The sequence below is a fragment of the Balaenoptera physalus genome (genome assembly GCF_965194825.1).
Source record: "Balaenoptera physalus genome assembly, chromosome: 1".
NCBI lineage: Eukaryota > Metazoa > Chordata > Mammalia > Artiodactyla > Balaenopteridae > Balaenoptera > Balaenoptera physalus.
The window spans coordinates 128,198,644-128,225,811 of record NC_138882.1 but is presented as its reverse complement, the minus strand read 5'-3'; the positions used below and the strand labels follow the sequence as shown (position 1 = coordinate 128,225,811).

The window sequence follows — 27,168 nt, the reverse complement described above, 5'->3', positions numbered from 1 at the left end:
GCTTTGCCTCAGTTTATATGCAGTGTTTGATGCTTACTGTTGTTACAAGTAAATATTGGCTATTTATATTACCCTTACTAGGTTTTTAATCCTCTTCTAGTTTTGTAGATAAAGATCCTCTGAAACAATGGTTTCTAAACATTTTCACTTTTAGGAGAATGGAATTGACATGTGTGATAAGAAGACTGACCTCTCTCAATTAGAGTAACTTCAGTGGATGCTGTGGTTTTGATTATGGAAAAGCTAAGCTTGTAAAAATGCTGCTTGAATTCTCCTTGTATAGATTTTTCTCTTATTGAGGTCCCTTTATGCAGAGGGTAGAATGCAGAACGTAATTCATGCTTCCTTATCTTATGTGTCATCTAAAAATATGTGGGAAATAATATTTATGATTAAAAAAGTTATAGATCCAAAGAATTAATTTAGTTTTGAAAAAGTGTTTTCTCTAGAAGTTAGAATTTCTAACCCCTTGTTCACATAAGTTCTTGTAAAAATAATTTGATTCGTTTTATTTATTTAAAAATTTTTTATTTATATTTTTATTGCATATATATAATATACAATACTTGTTATATATATTTATAGTGTGTATATATATATATATATATATATAAAACAAAATTTACTATTTTAACCATTTTTAAGTGTGGTATTAGGTACATTCACAATGTTGTGCAATCATTACCTCTATCTATTTCCAGAACTTTTTCATCATCCAAACAGAAGCTCTATATCCATTAAACAACAACTCCCCATTCCTCTCTCTGCCCAGCCCCTGGAAACTTCTATTCTACTTTCTGTCTCTATGAATTTGCCTGTTCTAGGTATCTCATATAAATGGAGTTATACAATATTTATCCTTTTATGTCTGGATTATCTCAGGAAAATGTTTTCAAGATTCAACCATGTTGCAACACATATCAGAATTTCATCTTATTTTAACAGAAAAGTAAACAGAAATATAAAAATGAGATAAACCAAAGATTTTCTTCCCCATAAAACAAGAGGAAAATGTCCTCTTTTGCAAGGGTGCTGGAGAAAAATGAAGAAATAAAATCTTAACAAACTTAAGGAATGGAGTCAAAACCATGGGAAACTTTAGGAAAACAGGATAATGGGAACGTCGTAGTCATCTTCCTGCAATGTCCTTCCCTCTTCACACTCCTTCCATCCCTGGCTCTTTCTTCTCTACCTAACCTCCATCCCTGGTGTTCCTCAGGCCTCGGGCCTGGGTTCCTATCCCCTATTCTACCCTCTTCTTAGGAGACTCATCTGATCCTGTATCTTTAAACATCTTTATATTTTCAACCCCCAAATCTGTATCACCAGTTTGGGCCTCTCTTCTGAGCTCTGTACTCAGATATTCAACTGCTTCCTTGACATCTCCACTTGGTGTGTCAAAACTCTAACATGTCTAGCATGAAACATTAGATTTTTCTTAGAAATCTTATTTTCCTCAATTTCTGTGACAGGGAGTGGCTCATAATTCACCTCACTGCTCTTTTACCTACTGTGTCTAATTCAGCAGCAAGTCCTTTTTTGTTGTATTTCCTAAAATGCCTCCTGAATACATCCACTTCTTTCCAGTTTCACTGTCACCTATTTCATCCACATGTCATTTCTCCAGTGGCTGCTCCAACAGGCTCTGCGCTGCCCGGTAACAAGAGTGCTCTGAAAACGTTTGCTGCAGGACATGAGTGTTCAGCATCCTTTAAAATGAAAGTATCGGGGCTTCCCTGGTGGCGCAGTGGTTGAGAGTCTGCCTGCCAGTGCAGGGGACACGGGTTCGAGCCCTGGTCTGGGAAGATCCCACATGCCGCGGAGCAACTAGGCCCGTGAGCCACAATTACTGAGCCTGTGCGTCTGGAGCCTGTGCTCCGCAACAAGAGAGGCCGCGATAGTGAGAGGCCCGTGTACCGCGATGAAGAGTGGACCCCACTTGCCACAACTAGAGAAAGCCCTCGCACAGAACGAAGACCCAACACAGCCATAAATAAATAAAAAAAATTAAACTTAAAAAAAAAAAATGAAAGTGTCAGTGCCTCATTTTTTCTTCTCTGGAAGGGTTTGACATTAAGCTCTTTTCTGTCTTTGAGGGAAGGGACACTACTTTTTGGATGATTCAGCTTCTACTAAAAGGCCCACAGAGTCTACTGTGAAAGAAATAGAAGGAAGGAGGCAAGATGAAGAAATCTCTTAGGTGTAGACTAAAGGCTGTGAAGGCTAAACTGTGTGTGTGTGTGTAGGAAGGGCAGAGAGAGAGAGAGAAATGTCTTTAAAGGCCCAAACAGAGGAGATTGGTATCTTGTTTTCCTGCAGGCACATCATGGTTAGATGGAGTGTTTAGACCAACAGGAACAAAAGTCTTCAAAAGATTCCTGATCTTTCATCACGGCACAGAGGGAGTAAGACCCATAGTGAGGGGTGGTGTTTGAACACCCAAGACCTGTGAGGAAGCTTGAGTCGTTGACCAGAGAGCACCAGCCTTCACAGAAGCAGCTCTTCCCATCCCCTATTTGTTTCTGTCATCAATGTTCGGTGAGGATATTGTTTGTCAGCAGTCTTGCCTGTTGTTGTCTAGCAGGAATGTCACCCCATCGGCTAGAACCTCTGGCTTATCCCTGTGCCTGCCTTATTCCCAGGCATTGTATTTTATTTTATTTTTTTCATTTCATTTCATTTCATGCCATACCACATGGCATGCTGGATATTAGTTCTCCGACCAGGGATCGAACCCATGCCCCCTTCAGTGGAAGCATGGAGTCTTAACCACTGGACTGCCAGGGAAGTCCCCCCAGGCTCTTTTTTAAAAGGGACACATAAGCTTTAGAAAAGAGAGATGGTCTCTTGAACAGCTGGTGATGCATGGGGGAATCCTTGCTTCTGCACTTGGGAGGCTGACCTGAACTAGCATGTGACCCCTGGCTGGGACACCGGCAAATGACATGTTAATGGGATCACATCACTCCCTTTCAAGCTCCATACGGTGGCCTCCTAAGCCCTGCCCACCCCATTGCCATACTCCCCCTAGTTCTGTGCTCTGGTTACATTAAACTTTCTTTTGACTTCCAAGCTCTTACCTTTCTCAGATCTTTTTCACTTGCTATTTTCTCTGCCTTGAACACCCTTCCTCCTATTTGCACAGCTATGTCCTTGTCATCTTTCTGTTGTTTGTTTAAATGCCACTTGTTCGGAAAAGGCTTTTTTGACCTTCTCCCTCCACTTATTCTCTGTATTCTTGATCTCAGCCCTTGTTTGTTTCCATCACAACACATCATTATTTGTGATTATTTTATTAGGTTGTTTTTATTCTATGTTCCCCACTTTAATGTCAGCTTCTTGGGGGTGGGATTGTTAACGTCTCTCTCATAGTTGTATCCCCAGCACTTATCATGGAGTCTTGTATATATCAAGCACTAAAAAAGTAATTATTGATGAGGAATTTCAACAAATGTGTGTTGAGTGCCTACTGTGTGTCCAGCCGCAGGAAACAGATCACCTCACCTAATCCTCAGCAACCCCCCAAGGTAGGTAAAGATTATCCCCATTTTAAAGATGAAGAAACAGGTCTAAAGCAATTAAATAACTTGCTCTAGGACATATATTTGGTTAGTGGCAGGATTTGAACCTAGTTTTGAGTTTAAGTCCTGAGCTCTCTGTAAAATTGATCCTGTTAATACCTTACCAGAGCAATGTTCTGAGTCACTCAACTGAAGAAAGATGTAGAGGGGATCAAAACTTGGGGAACAAGGTTATAGATCCAGTTAACTGCTCTTGTCAGCCTGAGTAAGGGTGCGACTATGCAGAGGTCAGGCTAAGAAGTAGACTTAAATGGCTAAGTGACAGATTTTTAGGTTAGAAACCATATGCTGAAGGATTTTAATGGTTCTTTAGGTTAAAAATTATAATTAGTAATGTCTGGATTTTTTTATAGTCACTGGCATAATAATTTCTTGCTAGTTTGACTGAAAAAAAAAAAAAAGATTAAGGAAAGAAAGGTCCTGACCATTTTTTGGAGAATAAAGACTGGCCTTAGAAATCCTTCAAAGCTTCTTCTAGTTAAAGTGATTTCATGGTTTAGTTGTTTTGACTTGGGCTGTGGTATTTTGCTTCTGGAGTCATTATTGTTTATGTTTCAGTAAACTATTAAGGGGTGATTGCTGTGTTCTTCAAGCTTGTTTTTAATAGGATGAAACAAATTAAAAAAAAAAGTAGCAGCTTGTTATCAAATGCTCTGCATGCCACTTACTGTTTGAAAATGTCATTAGCATTTGAGGTTTCATGGAGCATGGAATCTTATCATTAACCATTTTTAAGACTCTAAGATACTTCAGTTCTGAGAAATGAATTGGTAAGTTATATGGCTTCAGAAGGCTTATTTCTGGACTAAAACTCAATTTATATGCCAAAGGGGAGAGTTTATACAGATGATTATAAATTCCCTGAACGTATTCCCTACTCAATTCTTTTCTATACATGAGTGGTCAATTTCAACATATTAACTTATGAGTTGATGAGTAGGGAATATCTGTGAGGCTTCCCTCAATATTAAACTGAAAGTAAGACTATTTGTAACTGTGGTGATTTAAAAAATTAAATCAATCATGTTCCTTCCAGGGGATTACATATTCATGTGTAATTTAGATATGTTTATTGAATTTTTATTGAAATGAGGTCCAAGGAAATTCTGAAGTGGGAAGGTATACTGACTGAAATAGAGACAGGTGGCATTTTCAAGAGTGATTATTCTAAAATTCCAAAGAGTATGTCTGTGGCTATCCTTTTTGATTTTCTTAATAAACATTGTTAATAACCTTGGCTTAATATTTAAATATAAATTCATTAGCTTCCACAAAGATTGCTCCAGGTGATCTAATGCTTATTTCACTGATAAAAACTCTCCACTATCTCCTTGTCCTATATGGCAGAATTCACTAGGCAACTTAAAAAATGTATCTTGGCTGTTCAGTATGCGGCATTGCCTGCCTTGGTTGCTACCTCGAGTCTATCTTCCTCTTATGTGAACCTGAATAGCAAATCAGGTATTTGTTATATTTTTGTTGTATCCATTCTGACTTGTCCACGATCTGATTTTTGAGCTCTTCTGTGATCCGAATAAGCATAGCCCCTTGACAGCTAAAGTGTCTTTGATAGCCAGATAACTTCTCCTCCGACTCTTGGGGATTACATCATGCGGTTTCAGAGAGTATTCAGAGTGAATGACTAATTCTACAAAACCAACCAATGATCCTCTAGACCTGAGAGGCAAAGAAATGACTGAGCACTGAAATGCTGCAGAGGTAATTATGGTTAATATCCTGTGAAAGTCATAGATGGCTTCATACCAAGCATAAAATTAAATAGGTACATTAAAAACTTTAAAAACCTCATTCATGCTTCAAAATTTTTAAATAAGTTTCAAGCAAACCGTTAATTGTGAATTTATTTATTCTTTGCATGAATAAATAAAACAAGTTGAGCCTCTTTGGACTTAGTACTTAATATGTGGATGATTCACATCACTGAAAACCTTGTTTCCATTGAGATAGAATTCTGGCTAGACATTGATTCATATGTTACTGTTTCAACAGCTATCACTTGAACTAACTTTTCTTCTCTCTGATTTTTTCACATTTAAATAATTTACCAATACTTTTGAGGTAAATCAAGTCCTTTGGTCTTATCATAGGATATTTCCTTCTTACTTATTATATATTAGCTCTATTATCACCTGATATTCTTGAAAGACTCATTAACTATAGTTAAGTGACCTTTGTTAGAAATAAGAGTTTTTAAAGTTGGAATTGAAATAGTTTCATATCATTATAGTAATATAGAATTGCTTTCTTATCAATCATACCTGTCAATTCAGGTCCAGGGTATATATGAATGATTTTCTGCTGCTGTATGAGGTAGAGCTGCCCATGAGAGAAGCAGCTGAATCACAAATCAACACCCTCAATTCAAAATGTTTTCTCTGGGCTTTATAACTGGTCATGGTATAACAGAGGCTCACAGGGAATAGCAGAGATATAAAAGCAAATGGGAAGTTGAAAGAAATCAGGGGCTTCTAGAAAATTTCCCTTTACTAGACCTACTGAAAAGCCCTGCTGCAAGCACTGATCTTATTTTAAATGTCCAAATTCTTTTTTTAAATTTATTTTATTTATTTTATTTTTGGCTGCGTTGGGTCTTCGTTGCGGTGTGCGGGCTTCTCATTGTGGTGGCTTCTCTTGTTGCGGAGCACGGGCTCTAGGTGCGCGGGCTTCAGTAGTTGTGGCTTGTGGGCTCTAGAGCGCAGGCTCAGTAGTTGTGGCGCACGGGCTTAGTTGCTCCGCGGCATGTGGGATCTTCCTGGACCAGGGATGGAAGCCATGTCCCCTGCATTGGCAGGCGGATTCTTAACCACTGAGCCACCAGGGAAGTCCCCTAAATGTCCAAATTCTTCATGTTGTTTTGATAATAAGGATTTCATAATCTCTAGAGATTAGTAATTGGTTCCAGGAATAGCATGGATGCTTAATTAGGTGGTAAATGATGGGCAATAAACTATTGTTAGATTCCTTAACATAGCTGATTTGTGGCTTATTTTTGCATCACTGTTTGTTTTCTGTGTTCACAGTGTTTTATTAGGTATGGCATGTTCCTCCTTGTTGGAACCAAATATCCCAACCAAATGCTGGACTTGAATTTCAGTAGCCTGTGAGAGACCATGTCTCCTGTTTGACGGTCACAGGAGTCAGCATCCTGTGCCTCATTTTCTGGGATCAGGAGGGTTATGGCTCATCTCCTTGAGGGCATAAACAATCTCCATTTCGAGCATCAGTCTCAATTGTTCCGGAGGGAATATGCCTCTCCTGATTGATGATCTGGGACCTCATTGTCCCTGGGCCCCTCTAAGCTGAATTTTCTGTAAATCATCCTATTAGGATTCAGTTATAGAGAACAGACTCTGATGTATCTGCTTTAAGCAGAAAGAGATTATTATAGATTATTAAACAGGCCCCAGAATTGTTAGAAGGATTGGAGAGAAGACTCTGAGCTGAGTAGGCAGACACTAGGATAAATTCCCAAAGCCTTGCTGCCCAATTGGTTTGCTAAAGGAGCTGCTGCCATGGTCAGAAAGCTGCTTCTGATAAAATAGTACCAACTCTGGGGCCATACCACTTCTGCTGTATCTGCATCGGCACAAATGATGCCACATGCCTTGCCTCTCTCACAATTAACTTGGTTCTGAATTCAAGTCTTAAGTGCATGCGATTGGCAGAACTTAAATCATATCCAGAACCCGTAGCCTCTAGGGAACTTGGGGAAAATAAAAGCTTTTTGGCTAATGCAGTATCAGAAGGATAACACAAGGTTATTGGAATAGATGTTGAGCATGCCAATCCAAAATATTTGCCACCACCAATAAACTATTTAAGTCAGGTCAACCCAACCTACTTCCCTAATTGGTAAAAATCTGTCCAGCCTTTTTTGGCATGATGCATAGTAAGCAGATAGCCAGAATGTATTTACATAGCTTGGTAAACTGTTTTTCCTTTATCTGTGCTTCCATGACTTCTGCTTTTAAATAAAATCAGTAGTTTAGTGAATAAGAAATAGTTAACATCTTTTGTAGAGGTTTATGTGAAAGTTGGTGAAATATTGGACACAGGATAAAAGAGTACCATTCAAGCACATTCCATTGCCTTAAGACAAATCATCTACATTAGAGGGTTTATTCTTGAAGATATGAAGCAAAAGTGAGCTTCATAGATTAATTGTTGAGGTGTGTGGTAGAAGGCAGCTTACTGGTATACTCCTTTTTCTGCATTTCTCTTTGGTGATATGGGACATATCAGGGCTGTTTTTAGTTTGGGACTCAGTGGGCAGCCATCCACTGTGTTTTTGTTTCAATTGTATTTTACTTTTTGGGTGATTGAAATGTTCCAATTTTCTTTAAAAAAATTCCTTGTTCCTATATAAAAGGTGGACTTTTATTAGGCTTACTTCATTATTATAGAGGATCTCAGTGCAAAGGATATAGACAAATCATATTAAGGAACTATAGGCTCCTAATTCATCTAAATGAGCAAATGGCTTTCTTGCCTCCCTGTTGTTCATGCTAAAGCATCTTCTCAATGAATTACATATTTACTTTCCAAATTGGATTTTACAAGCAATGCTAAATGCTAGTGATATTTTCCTTTATTTGTGCTAAGAACGGATCTAAGTGTATACTTATTCTCTTTTAATTATTTTAGTCACTGACTCTTGGTTAGTATAATTCCATCCCTGATTGTTTGATTGTTGAGGTACTAGTTCAGCCATTCTCATAATAGTTATTTTGACTTTTTTTAAAAAAAATAAATTTATTTATTTATTTATTTTTTATTTTTGGCTGTGTTGGGTCTTCGTTTCTGTGCGAGAGCTTTCTCTAGTTGCGGCGAGTGGGGGCCACTCTTCATCGCGGTGCGCGGACCTCTCACTACCGCGACCTCTCTTGTTGCGGAGCACAGGCTCCAGACGCGCAGGCTCAGTAGTTGTGGCTCAAGGGCCCAGTTGCTCTGCAGCACGTGGGATCTTCCCAGACCAGGGCTTGAACCCGTGTCCCCTGCATTGGCAGGCAGATTCTCAACCACTGCGCCACCAGGGAAGCCCGGTATTTTGACTTTTGCTTTAAAAAATTGTAGATAATTTATGTTTTAAATGTCCCATACACTGAGAAATTCATGCTGCTGCAAATCTCTTGGATCTAAGATATAAAGGTGAGTGATAATATCATTGCTATATAATTTAATGTACTACAGAACAAGCATTGCCCTTCGAATTCCATTTTGCAGGCGGAGTCAAGGTGGCATACTAGGAGGACGGGAAATTTGTGTCTCCACACAACTAGGGCACCTACCAGGCACTGGTGGGGGACCATGGACACCTAAGGGGATGGGAGGAACCCCCAGCGACAGGGTAGGACGTGGTGTGTGGGGGGGGAGTGAAGGGGAAGGAGAAGTGGAGGTGGGACGGCACTGGTGCCCCTGAGGGACCACTGGGGGAGGGGAAGGGATCCCACCCCCGAAGGGGGGAATTGGAGGACCACTGGGAGGGCAGAGGATCAAAAGGGGGCGTGGCCAGGTTTCCCCTGCCCACTTGGGCCCCCAGGACCCTGCTGAGATCCCAGGCCTGATCCTCTGCCCACCCCCTCCAGCCTCGTGGGTTCTGAGGGAGTGGGAGGGAAGGGGGAGCAAAGTAAAGGCCAGACCTCCAGGACCGGCACCCTGAGGGATGGCTGGGGGAGGGGAGGAGTTCCTACACCCAGTGGGACCCACCCACGGTTAGGAGTCCAGTGGGGACGGGAGACCCTGGAGGAGATGGTGGCGGAGGGGCACGAAGGAACGAACGGAACATGGCCGGTGCGTTTCCTGTCTACTTAGGCACCGGGGAGCCCGTTGGGCTCCTAGGCCTAATCCTCTGCCCTCGGAGCCTCCCTCCTGACATGCAGAGCCCAAGCCTCGCCCCTACACCCCCACCCAGGACCCCACCTCTACACTAGGAGACCCCCCTCCAACGCCCTGGGCCTAAACCCCACCCACACACCCTCCCTCAGGGCCTTATCTCCAAACTCCAGAACCCCACACTTCAGAGGCCCTCCTTTCCACATGCTGCCTCTCCCCTTGGGCACAGGTCCTAAGTAGAGGCTCTGCCCCACACTTGAACGTTGCCCTGCCCTGGGCCTGCCCCCAGGGAATTTTCGGACTCTGTGGATCCTTAGCCTAGGCCCCACCCCACGCTCAAACGTCACCTCCACACCCGCCTAGGTCTCACCCCACCCTAAACCCCGCCCCTGCCTAAGTTCCACCCCCACCTAAACTCTGTCTCCATAGCTAAGGTTTTTTTATTTTGTTTTCCTCTTTTAGATTGGGGCTCTGTTTTACCTTGTTGATTCATTGTTGTTGATTCTTTTATATTTTTATTTTTCCTAATAAATCTTTATTTTTCTAATTTTCTTTTATTCTTTATACTTTGTTATTGTTCTCTCCTTTTGACCTGTTCCCCCCCCACACCCTTTTTTTTCTTTTTTCTGTTGTGGTTTTATTTTACCTTGTTGCAGTTGTTCCAATTATAGTTTTATTTTTCCTAATATATTTTTTATCTTTCTAATTTTATTTTGTGTTTTATTCTTTGATATTGTACTGCTCCTTTTTTTCTTTCTTTCTTCTTCTTTTTTTTTTAACCACACCACGAAGCTTGTGGGATCTTGTTTCCCAGGCCGGAGGTCGGGCTTGAGCTCCTGTGGTGGGAGCTCCGAGTCCAAACTGCTGGACTAACAGAGAACCTCAGACCCCAGGGAATATTAATTGGAGTGAGGCCTCCCAGAGGTCCTTACCTCAGCACCAAGACCTGTCTCTATCCAGCTGCCTGCAAACTCCAGTGCTGGATGTCTCAGGCTAAACAACCAGTAAGACAGGAATACAGCACCACCCATTAAAAAAAAAAAAAAAATAGAAAGGACAAAAAAATATGTTACAGACAAAGGAGCAAGGTAAAAACCTACAAGACCAAATAAATGAAGACAAAATAGGCAATGTACCTGAAAAAGAATTCAGAGTAACGATAGTAAAGATGATCCAAAATCTCGGAAACAGAATGGAGAAAATAAAAGAAACATTTAACAAGGATCTAGAAGAACTAAAGAGCAAACAGTGTTGAACAACACAATTACTGAAATTAAAAATACTCTAGAAGGAATCAATAGCAGAATAACTGAGGCAGAAGAACAGATAAGTGAGCTGGAAGATAAAATGGTGGAAATAACTGCCAGGGGGCAGAATAAAGAAAAAAGAATGAAAAGAATTGAGGACAGTCTCAGAGACCTCTGGGACAATATTAAAGGCACCAACATTCGAATTATAGGGGTCCTAGAAGAAGAAGAGAAAAAGAAAGGGACTGTGAAAATATTTGAAGAGATTATAGTTGAATACTTCCCTAACATGGGAAAGGAAATAGTCAAGTCCAGGAAGCACAGAGTACCACACAGGATAAACCCAAGGAGAAACACACCAAGACACATATTAATCAAACTATCAAAAATTAAATACAAAGAAAAAAATATTAAAAGCAACAAGGGAAAAGCAACAAATAACATACAAGGGAATCCCCATAAGGTTAACAGCTGATCTTTCAGCAGAAACTCTTCAAACCAGAAGGGAGTGGCAGGACATATTTAAAGTGATGAAAGGGAAAAACCTACAACCAAGATTACTCTATGCTTGCAAGGATCTCATGCAAATGCAATGGAGAAATTAAAACATTTACAGACAAGCAAAAGCTAAGAGAATTCAGCACCACCAAACCAGCTTTACAACAAATGTTAAAGGAACGTCTCTGGGCAGGACACATAAGAGAAGGAAAAGACCTACGAAAACAAACCCAAAACAATGAAGAAAATGGTAATAGGAACATACATATCGATAATTACCTTAAATGTGAATGGATTAAATGCTCCAACCAAAAGACATAGACTGGCTGAATGCCGAATGGATACAAAAACAGGACCCATATATATGCTGTCTACAAGAGACCCACTTCAGACCCAGGGACACATACAGACTGAAAGGGGATGGAAAAAGATATTCCATGCAAATGGAAATCAAAAGAAAGCTGGAGTAGCAATTCTCATATCAGACAAAATAGACTAAAATAAAGACTATTACAAGAGACAAAGAAGGACACTACATAATGATCAAGGGATCAATCCAAGAAGATATAACAATTGTAAATATTTATGCACCCGACATAGGAGCACCTCAGTACATAAGGCAAATGCTAACAGCCATAAAAGGGGAAATCGACAGTAACACAATCATAGTAGGGGACTTTAGCATCCCACTTGCACCAATGGACAGATCATCCAAAATGAAAATAAATAAGGAACCACAAGCTTTAAATGACAAATTAAACAAGATGGTCTTAATTGATATTTATAGGACCTTCCATCCAAAACAAGAGATTACACTTTCTTCTCAAGTGATCATGGAACATTCTCCAGGATAGACCATATCTTGGGTTACAAATTAAAGCCTTGGTAAATTTAAGAAAATTGAAATTGTATCAAGTATCTCTTCTGACCACAGCACTATGAGACTAGATATCAATTACAGGAAAAAAACTGTAAAAAATACAAACACATGGAGGCTAAACAATATGCTACTAAATAACCAAGAGATCACTGAAGAAATCAAAGAGGAAATAAAAAATTACCTAAAAACAAATGACAATGAAAACACGATGGCCCAAAACTTATGGGATACAGTAAAAGCATTTCTAAGAGGGAAGTTTATAGCAATACAAGCCTACCTCAAACAACAAGAAAAATCTCAAATGAACAACCTAACCTTATACCTAAAGCAATTAGAGAAAGAAGAACAAACCCCCCCCACCCCCAAATTTAGCAGAAGGAAAGAAATCATAAAGATCAGGTCAGAAATAAATGAAAAAGAAATGAAGGAAACAATAGCAAAGATCAATAAAACTAAAAGCTGGTTCTTTGAGAAGATGAAAAACAAAATTGTTAAACCATTAGCCAGACCCATCAAGAAAAAAAGGGAGAAGTCTCAAATCAACAGAACTAGAAATGAAAAAGGAGAAGTAAAAACTGACACTGCAGAAATACAATGGATCATGAGAGATAACTACAAACAAGTATATGTCAATAAAATGGACAATGTGGGAGAAATGGACAAATTCTTAGGAAAGCACAACCTTCTGAGACTGAACCAGGAAGAAATAGAAAATATAAACAGACCAATCACAGCACTGAAATTGAGACTGTGATTAAAAATCTTCCAACAAACAAAAGCCCAGGATCAGATGGCTTCACAGGCAAATTCTTTCAAACATTTAAAGAAGAGGTAACACCTACCTTCTCAAACTCTTCCAAAATATAGCAGAGGGAGGAACACTCCCAAACTCATTCTATGAGGCCACAATCACCCTGATACTAAACCCAGACAAAGATGTCACAAATAAAGAAAACTACAGGCCAATATCACTGATAAACATAGATGCAAAACTCCTCAACAAAATAATAGCAAACAGAATCCAACAGCACATTAAAAGGATCATACCTCATGATCAAGTGGGGTTTATCCCAGGAATGCAAGGATTTTTCAATATATGCAAATCAATCAATGTGATACACCATATTTACAAATTGAAGGAGAAACCATATGATCATCTCAATAGATGCAGAAAAAGCTTTTGACAAAATTCGACGCCAATTTATGATAAAAACTCTCCAGAAAGTAGGCATAGAGGGAACCTACCTCAACATAATAAAGACCATATATGGCAAACCCACAGCCAACATCATCCTCAATGGTGAAACACTGAAACCATTTCCTCTAAGATCAGGAACAAGACAAGGATGTCCACTCTCACCACTATTATTCAACATAGTTTTAGGAAGTTTTAGCCACAGCAGTCAGAGAAGAAAAAGAAATAAAAGGAATCCAAATTAGAAAAGAAGAAGTAAAGCTTTCACTGTTTGCAGATGACGTGATACTATACATAGAGAATCCTAAAGATGCTACCAGAAAACTACTAGAGCTAATCAGTGAATTTGGTAGAGTAGCAGGATACAAAATTAATGCACAGAAATCTCTTGCATTCCTATACACAAATGATGAAAAATCTGAAAGAGAAATTAAGGAAATACTCCCATTTACCACTGCAACAAAAAGAATAAAATACCTAGGAATAAACCTACCTAAGGAGACAGAAGACCTGTATGCAGTAAACTATAAGACACTGATGAAAAAAATTAAAGATGATACAAACAGATGGAGAGATATACCATGTTCTTGGATTGGAAGAATCAACATTGTGAAAATGACTATACTACCCAAAACAATCTACAGACTCAGTGCAATCCCTTTCAAACTACTAATGGCATTTTTCACAGAACTAGAACAAAAAATTTCACAATTTGTATGGAAACACAAAAGACCCCGCAAACCAAAGCAATCTTGAGATAGAAAAACGGAGCTGGAGGAACCAGGCTCCCTGACTTCAGACTATACTACAAAGCCACAGTAATCAAGACAGTATGGTACTAGCACAGAAACAGAAATATAGATCAATGGAATAGGATAGAAAGCCCAGAGATAAACCCACGCACATATGGTCACCTTTTCTTTGAAAAAGGAGGCAGGAATATACAATGGAGAAAAGACAGCCTCTTCCATAAGTGGTGCTGGGAAAACTGGACAGGTACATGTAAGAGAATGAAATTAGAACACTTCCTAACACCATACAAAAAAATAAACTCAAAATGTATTAAAGACCTAAATATAAGGCCACACACTATAAAACTCTTAGAGGAAAACATAGGCAGAACACTCTATGACATAAATCACAGCAAGATCCTCTTTGACCCACCTCCTAGAGAAATGGAAATAAAAACAAAAATAAATAAATGGAACCTAATGAAACTTAAAAGCTTTTGCAGAGTGAAGGAAACCATAAACAAGATGAAAAGACAACCCTCACAATGGGAGAAAATATTTGCAAACTAATCAATGGACAAAGGATTAATCTTCAAAATATACAAGCTTCTCATGCAGCTCAATATCAAAAAAACAAATAACCCAATCCAAAAATGGGCAGAAGACCTAAATAGACATTTCTCCAAAGAAGATATACAGATTGCCAACAAACACATGAAAGGATACTCAACATCACTAATCATTAGAGAAATGCAAATCAAAACTACAATGTGGTATCACCTCACACCAGTCAGAATGGCCATCATCAAAAAATCTACAAACAATAAATGCTGGAGAGGGTGTGGAGAAAAGGGAGCCCTCCTGCTCTGTTGGTGGGAATGTAAACTGATACAGCCACTATGGAGAACAGTATGGAGGTTCCTTAAAAAACTAAAAATAGAAGTACCATATGACCCAGCAATCCCAGTACTAGGCCTATACCCTGAGAAAACCATAATTCAAAAACCGTCATGTACCCCAATGTTCATTGCAGCACTATTTAGAATAGCCAGGACATGGAAGCAACCTAAGTGTCCATCAACAGATAAATGGATAAAGAAGATGTGGCACATATGTACAATGGAATATTACTCAGCCATAAAAAGAAACGAAATTGAGTTATTTGTAGTGAGGTGGATGGACCTAGAGTCTGTCATAGAAAGTGAAGTAAGTCAGTAAGAGAAAAACAAATACCGTATGCTAACACATATATATGGAATCTAAAAAAAAAAAAATTGTTCTGATGAACCTAGGGGCAGGACAGGAATAAAGACGCAGATGTAGAGAATGCACTTGAGGACCTGGGGAGCGGGAAGGGGAAGCTGGGACAAAATGAGAGAGTGGATTGGACATATATACACTACCAAATGTAAGATAGATAGCTAGTGGCAAGCAGCTGCATGGCACAGGGAGATCAGTTTGGTGCTTTATGACGACCTAGAGGGGTGGGATAAGGAGGATGGGAGGGAGACACAAGAGGGAGGGTATATGGGGATATATGTATATGTATAGCTGATTCACTTTGTTATGCAGCAGAAACTAACACGACATTGTAAAGCAACTATATGCCAATAAAGATGTTAAAAAAAAAAAAGAAATGAGCTATCAATCCATGAAAAGACATAGAGGAATCTGAACTATATATTGCTAAATGAGAGAAGCCAGGCTACATACTCTGTGACTCTAACTCTACGACATTCTGTAAAAGGGAAAACTATGGAGACAGTAAAAAAAGATCAGTGGTTGCCAGGGGTTAGGAGGAGCGATGGATGTATAGGCAGAACACAGAGGATTTTTAGGGCAGTGAGACTGCTCTGTATGATATTATAGTAGTGTACTCATCATTATATAAATGTCAAAATCCATAAACTGTACAACCCAGTGTATAACACAAATTTGGACCTTTATGTAAACTATGGACTTTAATTAATAAAAATATATTAATATTGGTTCATTCATTGTAACCACACTAAAAGAAGATGTTAATAATAGTAGAAACTGTGTGAGGGGCTACAGGGGTGGGGGGATGGGTGTATGGAACTCTATGTACTATCTGCCCAATTCTGTTAATCTAAAACTGTACTAAAAAATAGTCTGTTAATCATTTTTAAAAAAATAGGAATCATAGGTACCATAATGATGTCAACATAATGAGGTTACCATTATAAAGAGAAAATATTTTCAAAAAAAATTCTGTTTTGGCAAGAAAATATCTTAGAATGTATAAATTTTCAATTTTTGGAAAAGTCTGGGATTTTCTATGCCTATCCCTCTTACCACATGGTGGTAAAGTCTTTTATATCTAATAGCGTTAAATTCCTTTTCCTTGTTTTTCAGTTAGATTCTTTCATCTGCAGTGGGTGAGAGAAATAGTTAATATGTGTAAACATATCAAAATAAGTAATACATTAATGAACAACAGAGAAAAATGGCTCACAATGGGAGAGAATATTGCAAAATCGTTAAGGAAATGAGTTGGAGTCACATAGACTTGAGTGCTAGGCTAGTTCCACCACCTACAGATTAGATAAATTACTTCTCCAATAGTCCATTTCCTCATCTCTTAAATGGGAATAATAATACCTACTTGTTGTGAGGTTGTTGTAAGGATTAGATTAGATTATATACCTAAAGCACTTAGCATATTATCTGGAACATAGTAAATATTTAATAAATTTATGTATTATTATTGTTGATAAACTTCCAGGCAGACATTGAGTTTTTAAAAAAATTTATTGAAGTATAGTTGATTTACAATGTTGTATTGATTTCTGCTGGACAGCAAAGTGATTCAGTTGTACATATATATATTCTTTTCCATTATAGTTTATTACAGGAATTTAAAAAAATAAATTTATTTATTTAATTTATTTATTATTTTTGGCTCCATTGGGTCTTTGTTGCTGCACGCGGGCTTTATCTCGTTGAGGCGAGCTGGAGCTACTCTTCCTTGCGGTGCACGGGTTTCTAATTGCAGTGGCTTCTCTTGTTGTGGAGCATGGGCTCTAGGCACATGGACTTCAGTAGTTGTGGCTCGCGGGCTTCAGCAGTTGTGGCTTGCGGGCTCTAGAGCACAGGCTCAGTAGTTGTGGCGCATGGGCTTAGTTGCTCCGTTGCATGTGGGATCTTCCCGGACCAGGGCTCGAACCCGTGTCCCCTGCATTGGCAGGTGGATTCTTAACCACTGCCCTACCAGGGAAGTCCAAGGTGAGTTTTTTAAGTTTTGTAAAAAGATAACTCCTATTTTATAGAAACTGTTGCAGAGCATAAAGACATCATGCTAACATTTTATCAATGAATTTAGAAGAGTAGCATAATATTGATATAAAACTTGATAAAATTTTTGAATACTTGAACAGAGCATTGGATACAAAGATCATCACCATGATGGAATGTCATTAAAATACTTTATTCAGAGACATTTAATATCATGAGAAAATGTATAATGTTCAGTGAAAAGAAAAGGCACATTATATTCCGGATCCGTTTTGGTAGCAAAAAATATGAAAGAAAGGTAATAATATAAATATTAAAAATGGTAAAATCTGGGTAGAACAATTGTGGGTGACTTCTGTTTTCTTCCCTGTGCCTTTGTCTATTGTCCAAATCGCTACAATGATTATATATTATTTCTGTACTTAGAAAATGAATGTTATTCTAAAAGAAGACTGACTACATAAAAATACAGTCATGTAGGATATAATAAAATTGATAATGTTTATGAAAGAATATTTGTTAGATACTTTCACATGACCAACTTTGTCCTTGCAAAGCTTTGGGAGATTTCTCCTTTAATTTTTCTTTTCTTCATTTTCTATTTTGTCCCTTAAAAATTAAAAAAAAATTTTTTTTAAGCAGATGAATTTTATCTGCCAGAATCTTTGGAGGGTCCTAATTTGGAATATAGCAGTATTCTCTAGGTGATGTTTTAATGTTGAGGGGCTTTCTCTTTTAATTTTTTTTCTGCTTTCCATAATGTGACAAAAATGAAAAAAGGCTGTTTTACCAAAAATTCAATAGCAAATAACTTTTATCAAAAGTTTGTTTTACAGATAAATTCAATAAATTAATTAGAAAATACTGTTAGATATATAAAAATGATTTAATATAGCAAACAAGAAAATTTATATGCTAACTTGGATTTTATGTTTCCAAACTAATTGAATTTAAAGCCATAGAAGTATCTCACTGCACATAATAGATTCTCAAATAGTACATGAAAAAAAAAATTTCTTTGAAAACTTTATTATACTCCACTCATCTCATTCTCCAAAGAGATTTTATCTGGAAGGATCCTAGAGTATTCATTCTCCCTCTTGTTTTTAGTCTTAACATAATATTCTCTTACTATGTAAGATCATTGTAACTTTCTGAATGTCTACATCTTTTAAAATCCATTTATATTACTTGAATTTCAAAATTGTTTGGCACTATAAGGATTATTTAAAGATTCCACTAGAAATTTGTGGATAATATTGGTCACATGTATAAATTAAATATAGGCAATAAATATATTAATTCTAGATATTGCTTTGTTGAGAGGAAAGAAGAAAACACTTATTATTTATAAATAATAAACATTTAATAAATATAATAATAATGTATTAATAAAATATTCAGATTCTGTAAGTATTGTGAAGGGGGAGAAAAACACTTGAGATTTTAATACCCAAAGATAAATACTGTTAATATTTTGGTGTGCATACTTCCAGTAGTATTCCTGTTTGTTTACTTGTATATTTTAACAAATAGTGATCATACTCTATATATTGCTTTAGATCTTGATTTTTTAAAAATTTAACAATATACGTGTTTCTGAAGTTCTAAATGTTCTTCTACCACATGATTTCAATGATTAAATATTATTCCCTCTGATGACCGTATCATAGTTTATATACAGTGAAAATTTAGATTTTTAAAATAGCTTGCTGGTATTATAAATAACGTGGTGATAGAGTTTTTCTATTTCCCATTAAAGGAATACAAAATCCCTTAAAGACATACACATACCAAAAAATCCATCAATTTATCATCAGAAAAATATGATTTTAAAATTATTTAGTTTATCTAAAAACTTAAAGGGTAAAACAGAAAACTTGACCTTTGTTATTTATTTTTATAAACTTATAGACTGTGAAGGAAAAGAGTTGAGGGATAGAAAAGAGAACTGATTCAAAGGTATAGCAGAGAAATCACAGAAAGACTAATTGGAAAGGATGATGTGGTAGGCAGACTTCTTGGATGGTACCCAGTGTTCCCACCTGTTGGTATTCGTGCCCTGGTGCAATCTTCTCCCCTTGAGTGTGGGCTGGACTTAATGACTAAATTCTAGACAGTAGACTATGGCTGGGACTTCTGTGATTGAGTTAAAAAATACTGTGACTTCCGTGTTAAGAGCAGATCCTGTCTGTCGTCTTCTTAGCTTGCATGCTTTGGTGAAGCAAGCTGCTGAGTGGGAGAGGCACACGTGGCAAGGAGATGAGAGAAACCTCTGGCCCACAGCCAGCAAGGAATTGAGGTCTTTAGCCCAACAGCCTGTGAGAAACTGAATGCTGCCAACAACCACGGAGTGAGCTTGGGAAGTTGATCCTTACCGAGCTGAACCTGTAGATCCTGGACTAACTCCTTGACTGAGAGACCATGAAGCAGAGGGTCCGGATAAGCTGTGCCCAGACTCATGACCTATGGAGACTGTGAGATAAAATTGTGCGTTGTTTTCAGTTGCTGAGTTTTGGGGTAAATTGTCTTACAGAAATAGGAAATAGTATATTTGACTAGAAAGAAGGGGCAAGAATGAGTTCAAAGACCATGGAAAAGAGGCTTATACTGAAGATAATAGGAAACATAGCAACTTTTACTTTTTTAGGTATCTTTTGCTAAATGTATGATAGCGACTGTGTTTTCCTTTTACAATTATTTTAAATCTTTTTAAACACTTCTATAGAAAAGTTAGCAAATGGAAAAGTTCAAAGAAAAAATAAAAATCATGTATAACCTTACCACCCAAATATAACTACAATTATTATTTTGATACACATTTTTCAGTCCTTTCTCTTTCTCTACAAAATCGGAATTATTCTCTAATAGTATTTTATAACTTGGCTTCTAACCTAAACACATACTACATCTTACATTTCATATTCTTCTATCCATCTTTTACATGGCTGTATAGTTGCCCATTGTGTAATATATTACAATTTATTTAACAAAATGTCTATTGTTTGACACTTAATACTATATTTTAATGCATGAAATTTGGACTATCCCAGAAAATCAAGGTTACCTGGATGGCATTTGTGTTTTGTTTCACGCTTTGCTTTATCTCACAGACATAAGTGATAAATTTTCAGAGCTAAAGGAGGACATAATTAAAAAAATTATTTACTTATTTTTGGCTGCATTGGGTCTTAGTTGCAGCATGCGGGATCTTTTGTTGTGGCGCGTGGGCTCTTTGTTGCAGTGCGCAGGCTTCTCTCTAGTTGTGGCACGTGGGCTCTGTAGTTGTGGCACATGGGCTTAGTTGCCCGACCAGGGATAAAACCTGCACCCCCTGCATTGGAAGGTGGATTCTTAACCACTGGACTGCCAGGGAAGTCCCCAAGGAGGACATAATTTTTAAAGCCAGTTTTCCCAGGCAAAGAGCACATTATTCTCCGGAAAATCTCATCAGGACCATATCTGTCCAGTGTTAAATGAAAGGGCTTAGATGGTAACCAAGTAGCTGACTAGTGGAAATAAGCTTGGGAAGTATTAAAGTGCAAAGCATCTATGACTTCCTTCTTTAAGCAAAGTCTCGGACTCCAGGGAAAAAGTAAGTCATCTTTTGAAATGTAGCTGATACAAAGAAATAGAGAACTGTTATAATAAAATACCTGCCTCTGTTGGCGTTAGTAGAGCTTGAGGGATCAGGCAGCTGCCCTATGTCAGTGGGACAGAGACCCCATTGTGGGCACCAGAACCAGCAGAGACGTGTTGTGACATGGTGTTCACATTTGATAGAGAAGTAGTATCCATGTGTCCATAGGATCTTTTTCAGCCTTTCTCCTGATTTTTTTTTAGCTGCGAGTGCGCCCCGCAGCTTGCGGGATCTTAGTCCCCCAATCAGGGATTGAACCCGCACCCTAGGCGGTGAAAGTGCAGAGTCCTAACCACTGGACCGCCAGGGAATTTTCCCTTCCTCCTGATTGTTAATCCTGTCTTTTTCTCTGTTGTCTAAAAGCAGTCTCAAAATACGTGCCTAAACATTAAAAAACGCTTAACAGAAGTTTCCAAATAACTATCTTCCTAAATGTTTCATACTGTACTTCGTTGGTTTTTGTTGTCTTTTTTTTTTTTTTCCTGTCAAACTGGAAGTAAAATTGCCAGTAACTTAAAAAAATGCTAACTTCAGGCTCTTTCCCCCTGCTTTCTCCCAAATACATTTTATTAAACATGAGAAATGAATTAACAAAATATGGATAGTCCTGTGTCTGATGCAGTGTTTTGCTCTAGAATCTTGATATGTTAACACTTCCTTCAAGCCTAAGAGTCTATGACTTTGTGATTTCACTAGTGAGAGTGGTTAGAAAATTACTAGGTGAGTTCTAACCCTGGGGTTAATGATTTCCATTCTTCCCTGACCACATCTCAATCCTAATGAAATCTCTCCTTCTATATGTGCTTTCTAGTGAGTTGACTGTGTGTCCACACAATTGTCTGTGTTTATTCTTGCAGACGGGATATTGGAATTTGAAGGATCTCAAGGCATTTTTCTCAGATGTAAGGGTCTGGACCCCAAGTCCTAGGCCAGAAGTTCTGCTCTTGCTCTGAAAGCTTTGAAATGATAGCTTTATTTAATTGGTGCTTTACGTATATTGATTATAAAACTTTGGGTTTCTTCCTAGAAAAAATGTACCCTATGAAGTGTGAAGGTGTCTGGTTTGCTGTATATATATTTGTATATATGCTATATATATATCTGTGGGAGAATTCTTATGGCTTTGAAGGAGTGTCAGACTTCTCATTGCATCAGAATTCCCATAATGCTACACATGAAGTGGAGCTGACCTTGCATTTCTAATCGGCACTGAGATTAGATATGCGTGTTTTAAAAAAGACTTTTCAAGCTGTAAAACAGAGTGCAAATATTTGAAGGTGGTAGAAAGAAAGATTAGAAAAGAAAAATTGGAAGTGAACATTCTCCTTAATTAACCTAGAAAAGTTACTAGCTTTTCAGAAAAAAAGCCAAGTGGGTGGATGAGGCAGTGGGGCTCTTAAATAACTAATTTTTTTTTAAAATATCTTTTTTCTTTTTTAAAAATTAATTAATAATTTATTTTTGGCTGTGTTGGGTCTTCCTTTCTGTGCGAGGGCTTCCTCCAGCTGTGGCAAGAGGGGGCCACTCTTCATCGCGGTGCGCGGGCCTCTCACCATCGCGGCCTCTCTTGTTGAGGAGCACAGGCTCCAGACGCTCAGGCTCAGCAGTTGTGGCTCACGGGCCCAGCTGCTCCGCGGCACGTGGGATCCTCCCAGACCAGGGCTCGAACCCGTGTCCCCTGCATTAGCAGGCAGACTCTCAACCACTGCGCCACCAGGGAAGCCCACTAATTTTTTTTTTAACATCTTTATTGGAGTATAATTGCTTCACAATGGTGTGTTAGTTTCTGCTTTATAACAAAGTGAATCAGCTATACATATACATATGTTCCCATATCTCTTCCCTCTTGCGTCTCCCTCCCTCCCACTAAATAACTAATTTTTGATATGTTCTATTGCCATAGGGAAGAAAGTATCTCTTGAACTGAGCAAGCGTATCAGGCCTTGGAACTTGTCTTCGTGTAAACACTACCCCTTTGGTGATTCATGGAGGTCTTGGAGTCTCAGCCTCTGTACCTAATAGGGCTGTAACTGAGCCATATCACATGCCTTTCTTTTTTCTTCTGTTCCCTTCTGCCAGATTACTTTTCTCCAAATATCCATTTTTTTTAACTTAAAAAAATTATTGAACACCTATTATGTAAGGCCTGTATTATACCACATGTTGGAGACATAAAGATGTGATTCCTGCCCTCAGGGAGACCTAGTCCTAACTCTTACACTAACTCTTCTCTCTAGACAGGAGGGCAGGACCTCATTGTCTATTCTAGATATCATTCTCATAGCTCTAAGATTTGCTTTCTTTTTCACCAGACATTCTATTAACTGCTGTTTGTAATTTTGTTAATATTTCTTGCCACCTGATTTAAGTTGTTCTATTCTGCCTCCTCAGTACTCATTTCCCTGACTCAGACATTTTTTTCTTGTCTTTATTTATATGGTAAATGTGAAAAAAAATACACTTTACTTAAGTAAAATTTTTATCGGATAGGAGCTTAATCCTGAAAGTGTTAATTTCAAATTTATGTCTTAGTACGTTTACGAGTTCCCTGAGGACACAGTAATTGAAAATCTTCATTTAAAATCTAATTTAAAGTTTAAAAATAAGAGATACAAATGTAAATGATATCCCTAATTGCTATAAAGGGAATTGTGGGTTCTTAAGTATTTGAGACTGAAAAGTACTTGTATGAAATCCCAGACTAGTGAAGTATATAAATTATAAAGTTACTGTAAGAAAGGGTTGAGAGAGAGACTCATTTTAAATGTAATTGTGATGGTTAATTTTATGTGTCAACTTGACTGGGCCATAGGGTGCCCAAATATTTGGTCAAACATTATTTTGGGCATTTCCGTGAGGGTGTTTTTGGATGAGATTAACATTTTAATGGGTTGAGTGAAGCATATTGCCCTCTATAATGTGATAGGGCATCATCCAATCAGTGGAAGGCATGAACAGAACAAAAAGACCAACCCTCAACCAAGTAAGAGGAAAAGTCATCAGCAGACTGTCTTCGGACTTCACCTGTACCATCAGCTTTCCTGGGCCTGTGCTTGCTGGTCTTCAGACTACAGCTGCAGCATCATTTCTCCTGGGTCTCAAGCCTGCCAGTCTACACTGCAGATTTGGACTTACCAGCCTCCGTACTCATGTGAGCAACTCCTATAATAAATCTCTTTATATACATACACACACACACACACACATCCTATTGGTTCTGTTTCTTTGGAGAATGCTGACTAATACAATAATGTATGTAACATTTGCTAACAATACACTTATTTTAATCTTTGCACAGTGTAGATGCTCAAAAAGTAGTTGATTAATTGATTTATTAATCATTATGCACATAGGCTTCACAGTCAAATAAATAGTTTTGGACTCTGCCTCTGCTATTTACTAGCTGTGTGAACTTGGTCAGTTCTGTGGCTCAGTTTCTCCATATTTAATATCAAGATAATATTAACTTCCATGTAGGGTTGTTGTGAGGATTAAATGAGATAAAGGCAGAAAAGGAAAGCAGAAGCTTCGATGAAAGCTCTGATCATTTATATCCATTCAGGGCCTTCCTTGTGACCAATATTTCTATTTGTCCATAGCGCATGGGGCCGGCATGTGGTCACTCTGTACATGCTTTCAGAAAAGACCATGGCCTCCGTGGCATTTCACAGTCTGCAGTGGATCCAGTTCAGCCTTTCCTCTCTGATGAAGCTAACAAATTCATGTTCATGTTGACACCAGTCATAACTGCTCTGAAAATAGTGGTTCTGAACTCTTGTAGTATGAAGATTGATTTTTTTTTAATATAAAACTTTTTTTCCCCTGCATTATTCCATTAATTGAAACTCACAATGACAAAAAGCTTCTAAGTATTCAGGAACACTTTTAACTGAATTTATATAAGAAACTCAGATACTGCCCAAGGTCCCCTGAAGATCAGATTAAATTAGGCTTGAGCTCCATTTCCAGGGCCTGTAACAGGCAAAGTGCTACTCATGTTTCCTTTTTTTTGGGGCTGCGTTGGGTCTTCGTTGCTGCACGCGGGCTTTCTCTCTAGATGCGGCAAGCGGGGGCTACTCTTCGTTGCAGTGCACGGGCTTCTCATTGCGGTGGCTTCTCTTGTTGTGGAGTATAGGCTCTAGGCAGGCGGGCTTCACCAGTTGTGGTGCGTGGGCTCAGTAGTTGTGGTGCGTGGGCTCTAGGGTGAGTGGGCTTCAGTAGTTGTGTCTCGCAGGCTCTAGAGGGCAAGCTCAGTATTTGTGGCACATGGGCTTAGTTGCTCCACAGCGTGTGGGATCTTCCCAGACCAGGGATCAAACCTGTGTGCCCTGCATTGGCACACGGATTCTTAACCACTGCGCCACCAGGGAAGTCCCAGTACTCATGTTTCCTTGAGTTTCCCACTCTTTAATTCCTCACGCTTCCCTTTACTCCCACTTTTTTTTTTTTTGCTGTTTCGGATGAGCCCTGGGTCAAATCTAGAAGCTCAGCCCCTTAACCATTTCCCACAAAAAATTAACCGTACACAGCATTTTATGAATGTGGTAATTTTCTGAAGATCTGAGAGGTCCCATTGTTCACCATGCAGCCTATGCCAGCATGCTGACTCTATCCACCTCTCTTTTCTGCTCAGGGCTTTTCAAAGCCCGTGCTCCTGCCATGATCCCTCCCATTGATCATGTGCACCCCCGATCAGTAGAGTCCTCTCTGTCCTTCTGACAGCTCTTCCCATGCGAGAGCTAGATCAGCCTGCCTGGCTTCTCCATCCTGTCTTACATTCTGTTACTCATCAGCAAAATATCTACGTGTTTGTGTCAGATGGTAGTATGTATGTGTTAGGCATATCCACAAGCAAGGTCTTTAAGTCAAGGGGCTCCAGAACCCAGCAGATTGGGGACTACTTCCACAAAAATCTCTCTACTATTAATTAACTTTGTGGAAGTGTTATCCATGGATTTATTTATATTTTCATGCTTGTCTGCTCTTGTTAACAAAAACCTAAAGTTTACCCCAGTTAAAAAAAACTTCTTTACATACATATTTCCCTTTATCCTAAATTGGTCCCCACTTAAGCTTTAAGCATACATCTCCTTTATTATATTCCAGATCTTAGTAAACACATTCAGTATACATCAATATTTTATAGATATTGATCTTTTCTACTTTTGACTTTGAACATTCCATACTGAATAACACTGATTTGGCCCCATGTTTTAGCTTCCAGCTCTCTTATGCCACCAATGTGGGAAGCTTATAGTCAATATTTTCTCCTCACCCACCTGCCCTCATGTCAATATCATTTGCTAATGGTACTGATATTAGCAAGGGAGGCGGCTGCCCATTTTCTCCTTTCTGATTGCTTGAGGGCAAATGCTGAACATGATATATATATATATATTTTTTAACATCTTTACTGGAGTATAATTGCTTTACAATGATGTGTTAGTTTCTGCTTTATAACAAAGTGAATCAGTTATACATATACATATATCCCCATATCTCTTCCCTCTTGCGTCTCCCTCCATCCCACCCTCCCTATCCCACCCCTCTAGATGGTCACAAAGCACCGATATGATCTCCCTGTGCTATGCGGCTGCTTCCCACTAGCTATCGGTTTTACATTTGTTAGTGTATATATGTCCATGACACTCTCTCACTTCGTCCCAGCTTACCCTTCCCCCTCCCCGTATCCTCAAGTCCATTCTCTAGTAGGTCTGCGTCTTTGTTCCCGTCTTGCCCCTAGGTTCTTCATGACCAATTTTTTTTTCTTTTTTCTTTTAGATTCCATATATATGTGTTAGCATACGGTATTTGTTTTTCTCTTTCTGACTTACTTCACTCTGTATGACAGACTCTAGGTCCATCCACGTCACTACAAATAACTCAATTTCGTTTCTTTTTATGGCTGAGTAATATTCTATTGTATATATGTGCCACATCTTCTTTATCTATTCATCTGTCAATGGACACTTAGGTTGCTTCCAAGTCCTGGCTATTGTAAATAGAGCTGCAATGAACATTGTGGTACATGACTCTTTTTGAATTATGTTTTTCTCAGGGTATATGCCCAGTAGTGGGATTGCTGTGTCGTATGGTAGTTCTATTTTTAGTTTTTCAAGGAACCTCCATACTGTTCTGCATAGTGGCTGTATCAATTTACATTCCCACCAACAGTGCAAGAGGGTTTCCTTTTCTCCACACCCTCTCCAGCATTTATTGTTTGTAAATGTTTGATTTTTTGATTGTTTCAAAAAATCAAAAAATTGTTTGATTTTTTGATGATGGCCA

General features: G+C 38.5%; 1 protein-coding gene across 1 annotated transcript in view; it reads left to right on the top strand.

Annotated features, from left to right (window-relative positions):
- The first annotated feature begins 2,039 nt into the window (after positions 1–2,039).
- The window catches only part of LOC309641369 (uncharacterized protein), a 41,376-nt gene continuing 16,247 nt past the window's right edge, over positions 2,040–27,168 (top strand). The window contains exons 1-2 of the mRNA XM_082421301.1: positions 2,040–5,042; positions 23,823–24,031. Coding sequence (XP_082277427.1) covers positions 4,922–5,042; positions 23,823–24,031 — 330 coding nt within the window. The 5' untranslated portion in view covers positions 2,040–4,921. The remainder of the gene's footprint in view (positions 5,043–23,822; positions 24,032–27,168) is intronic.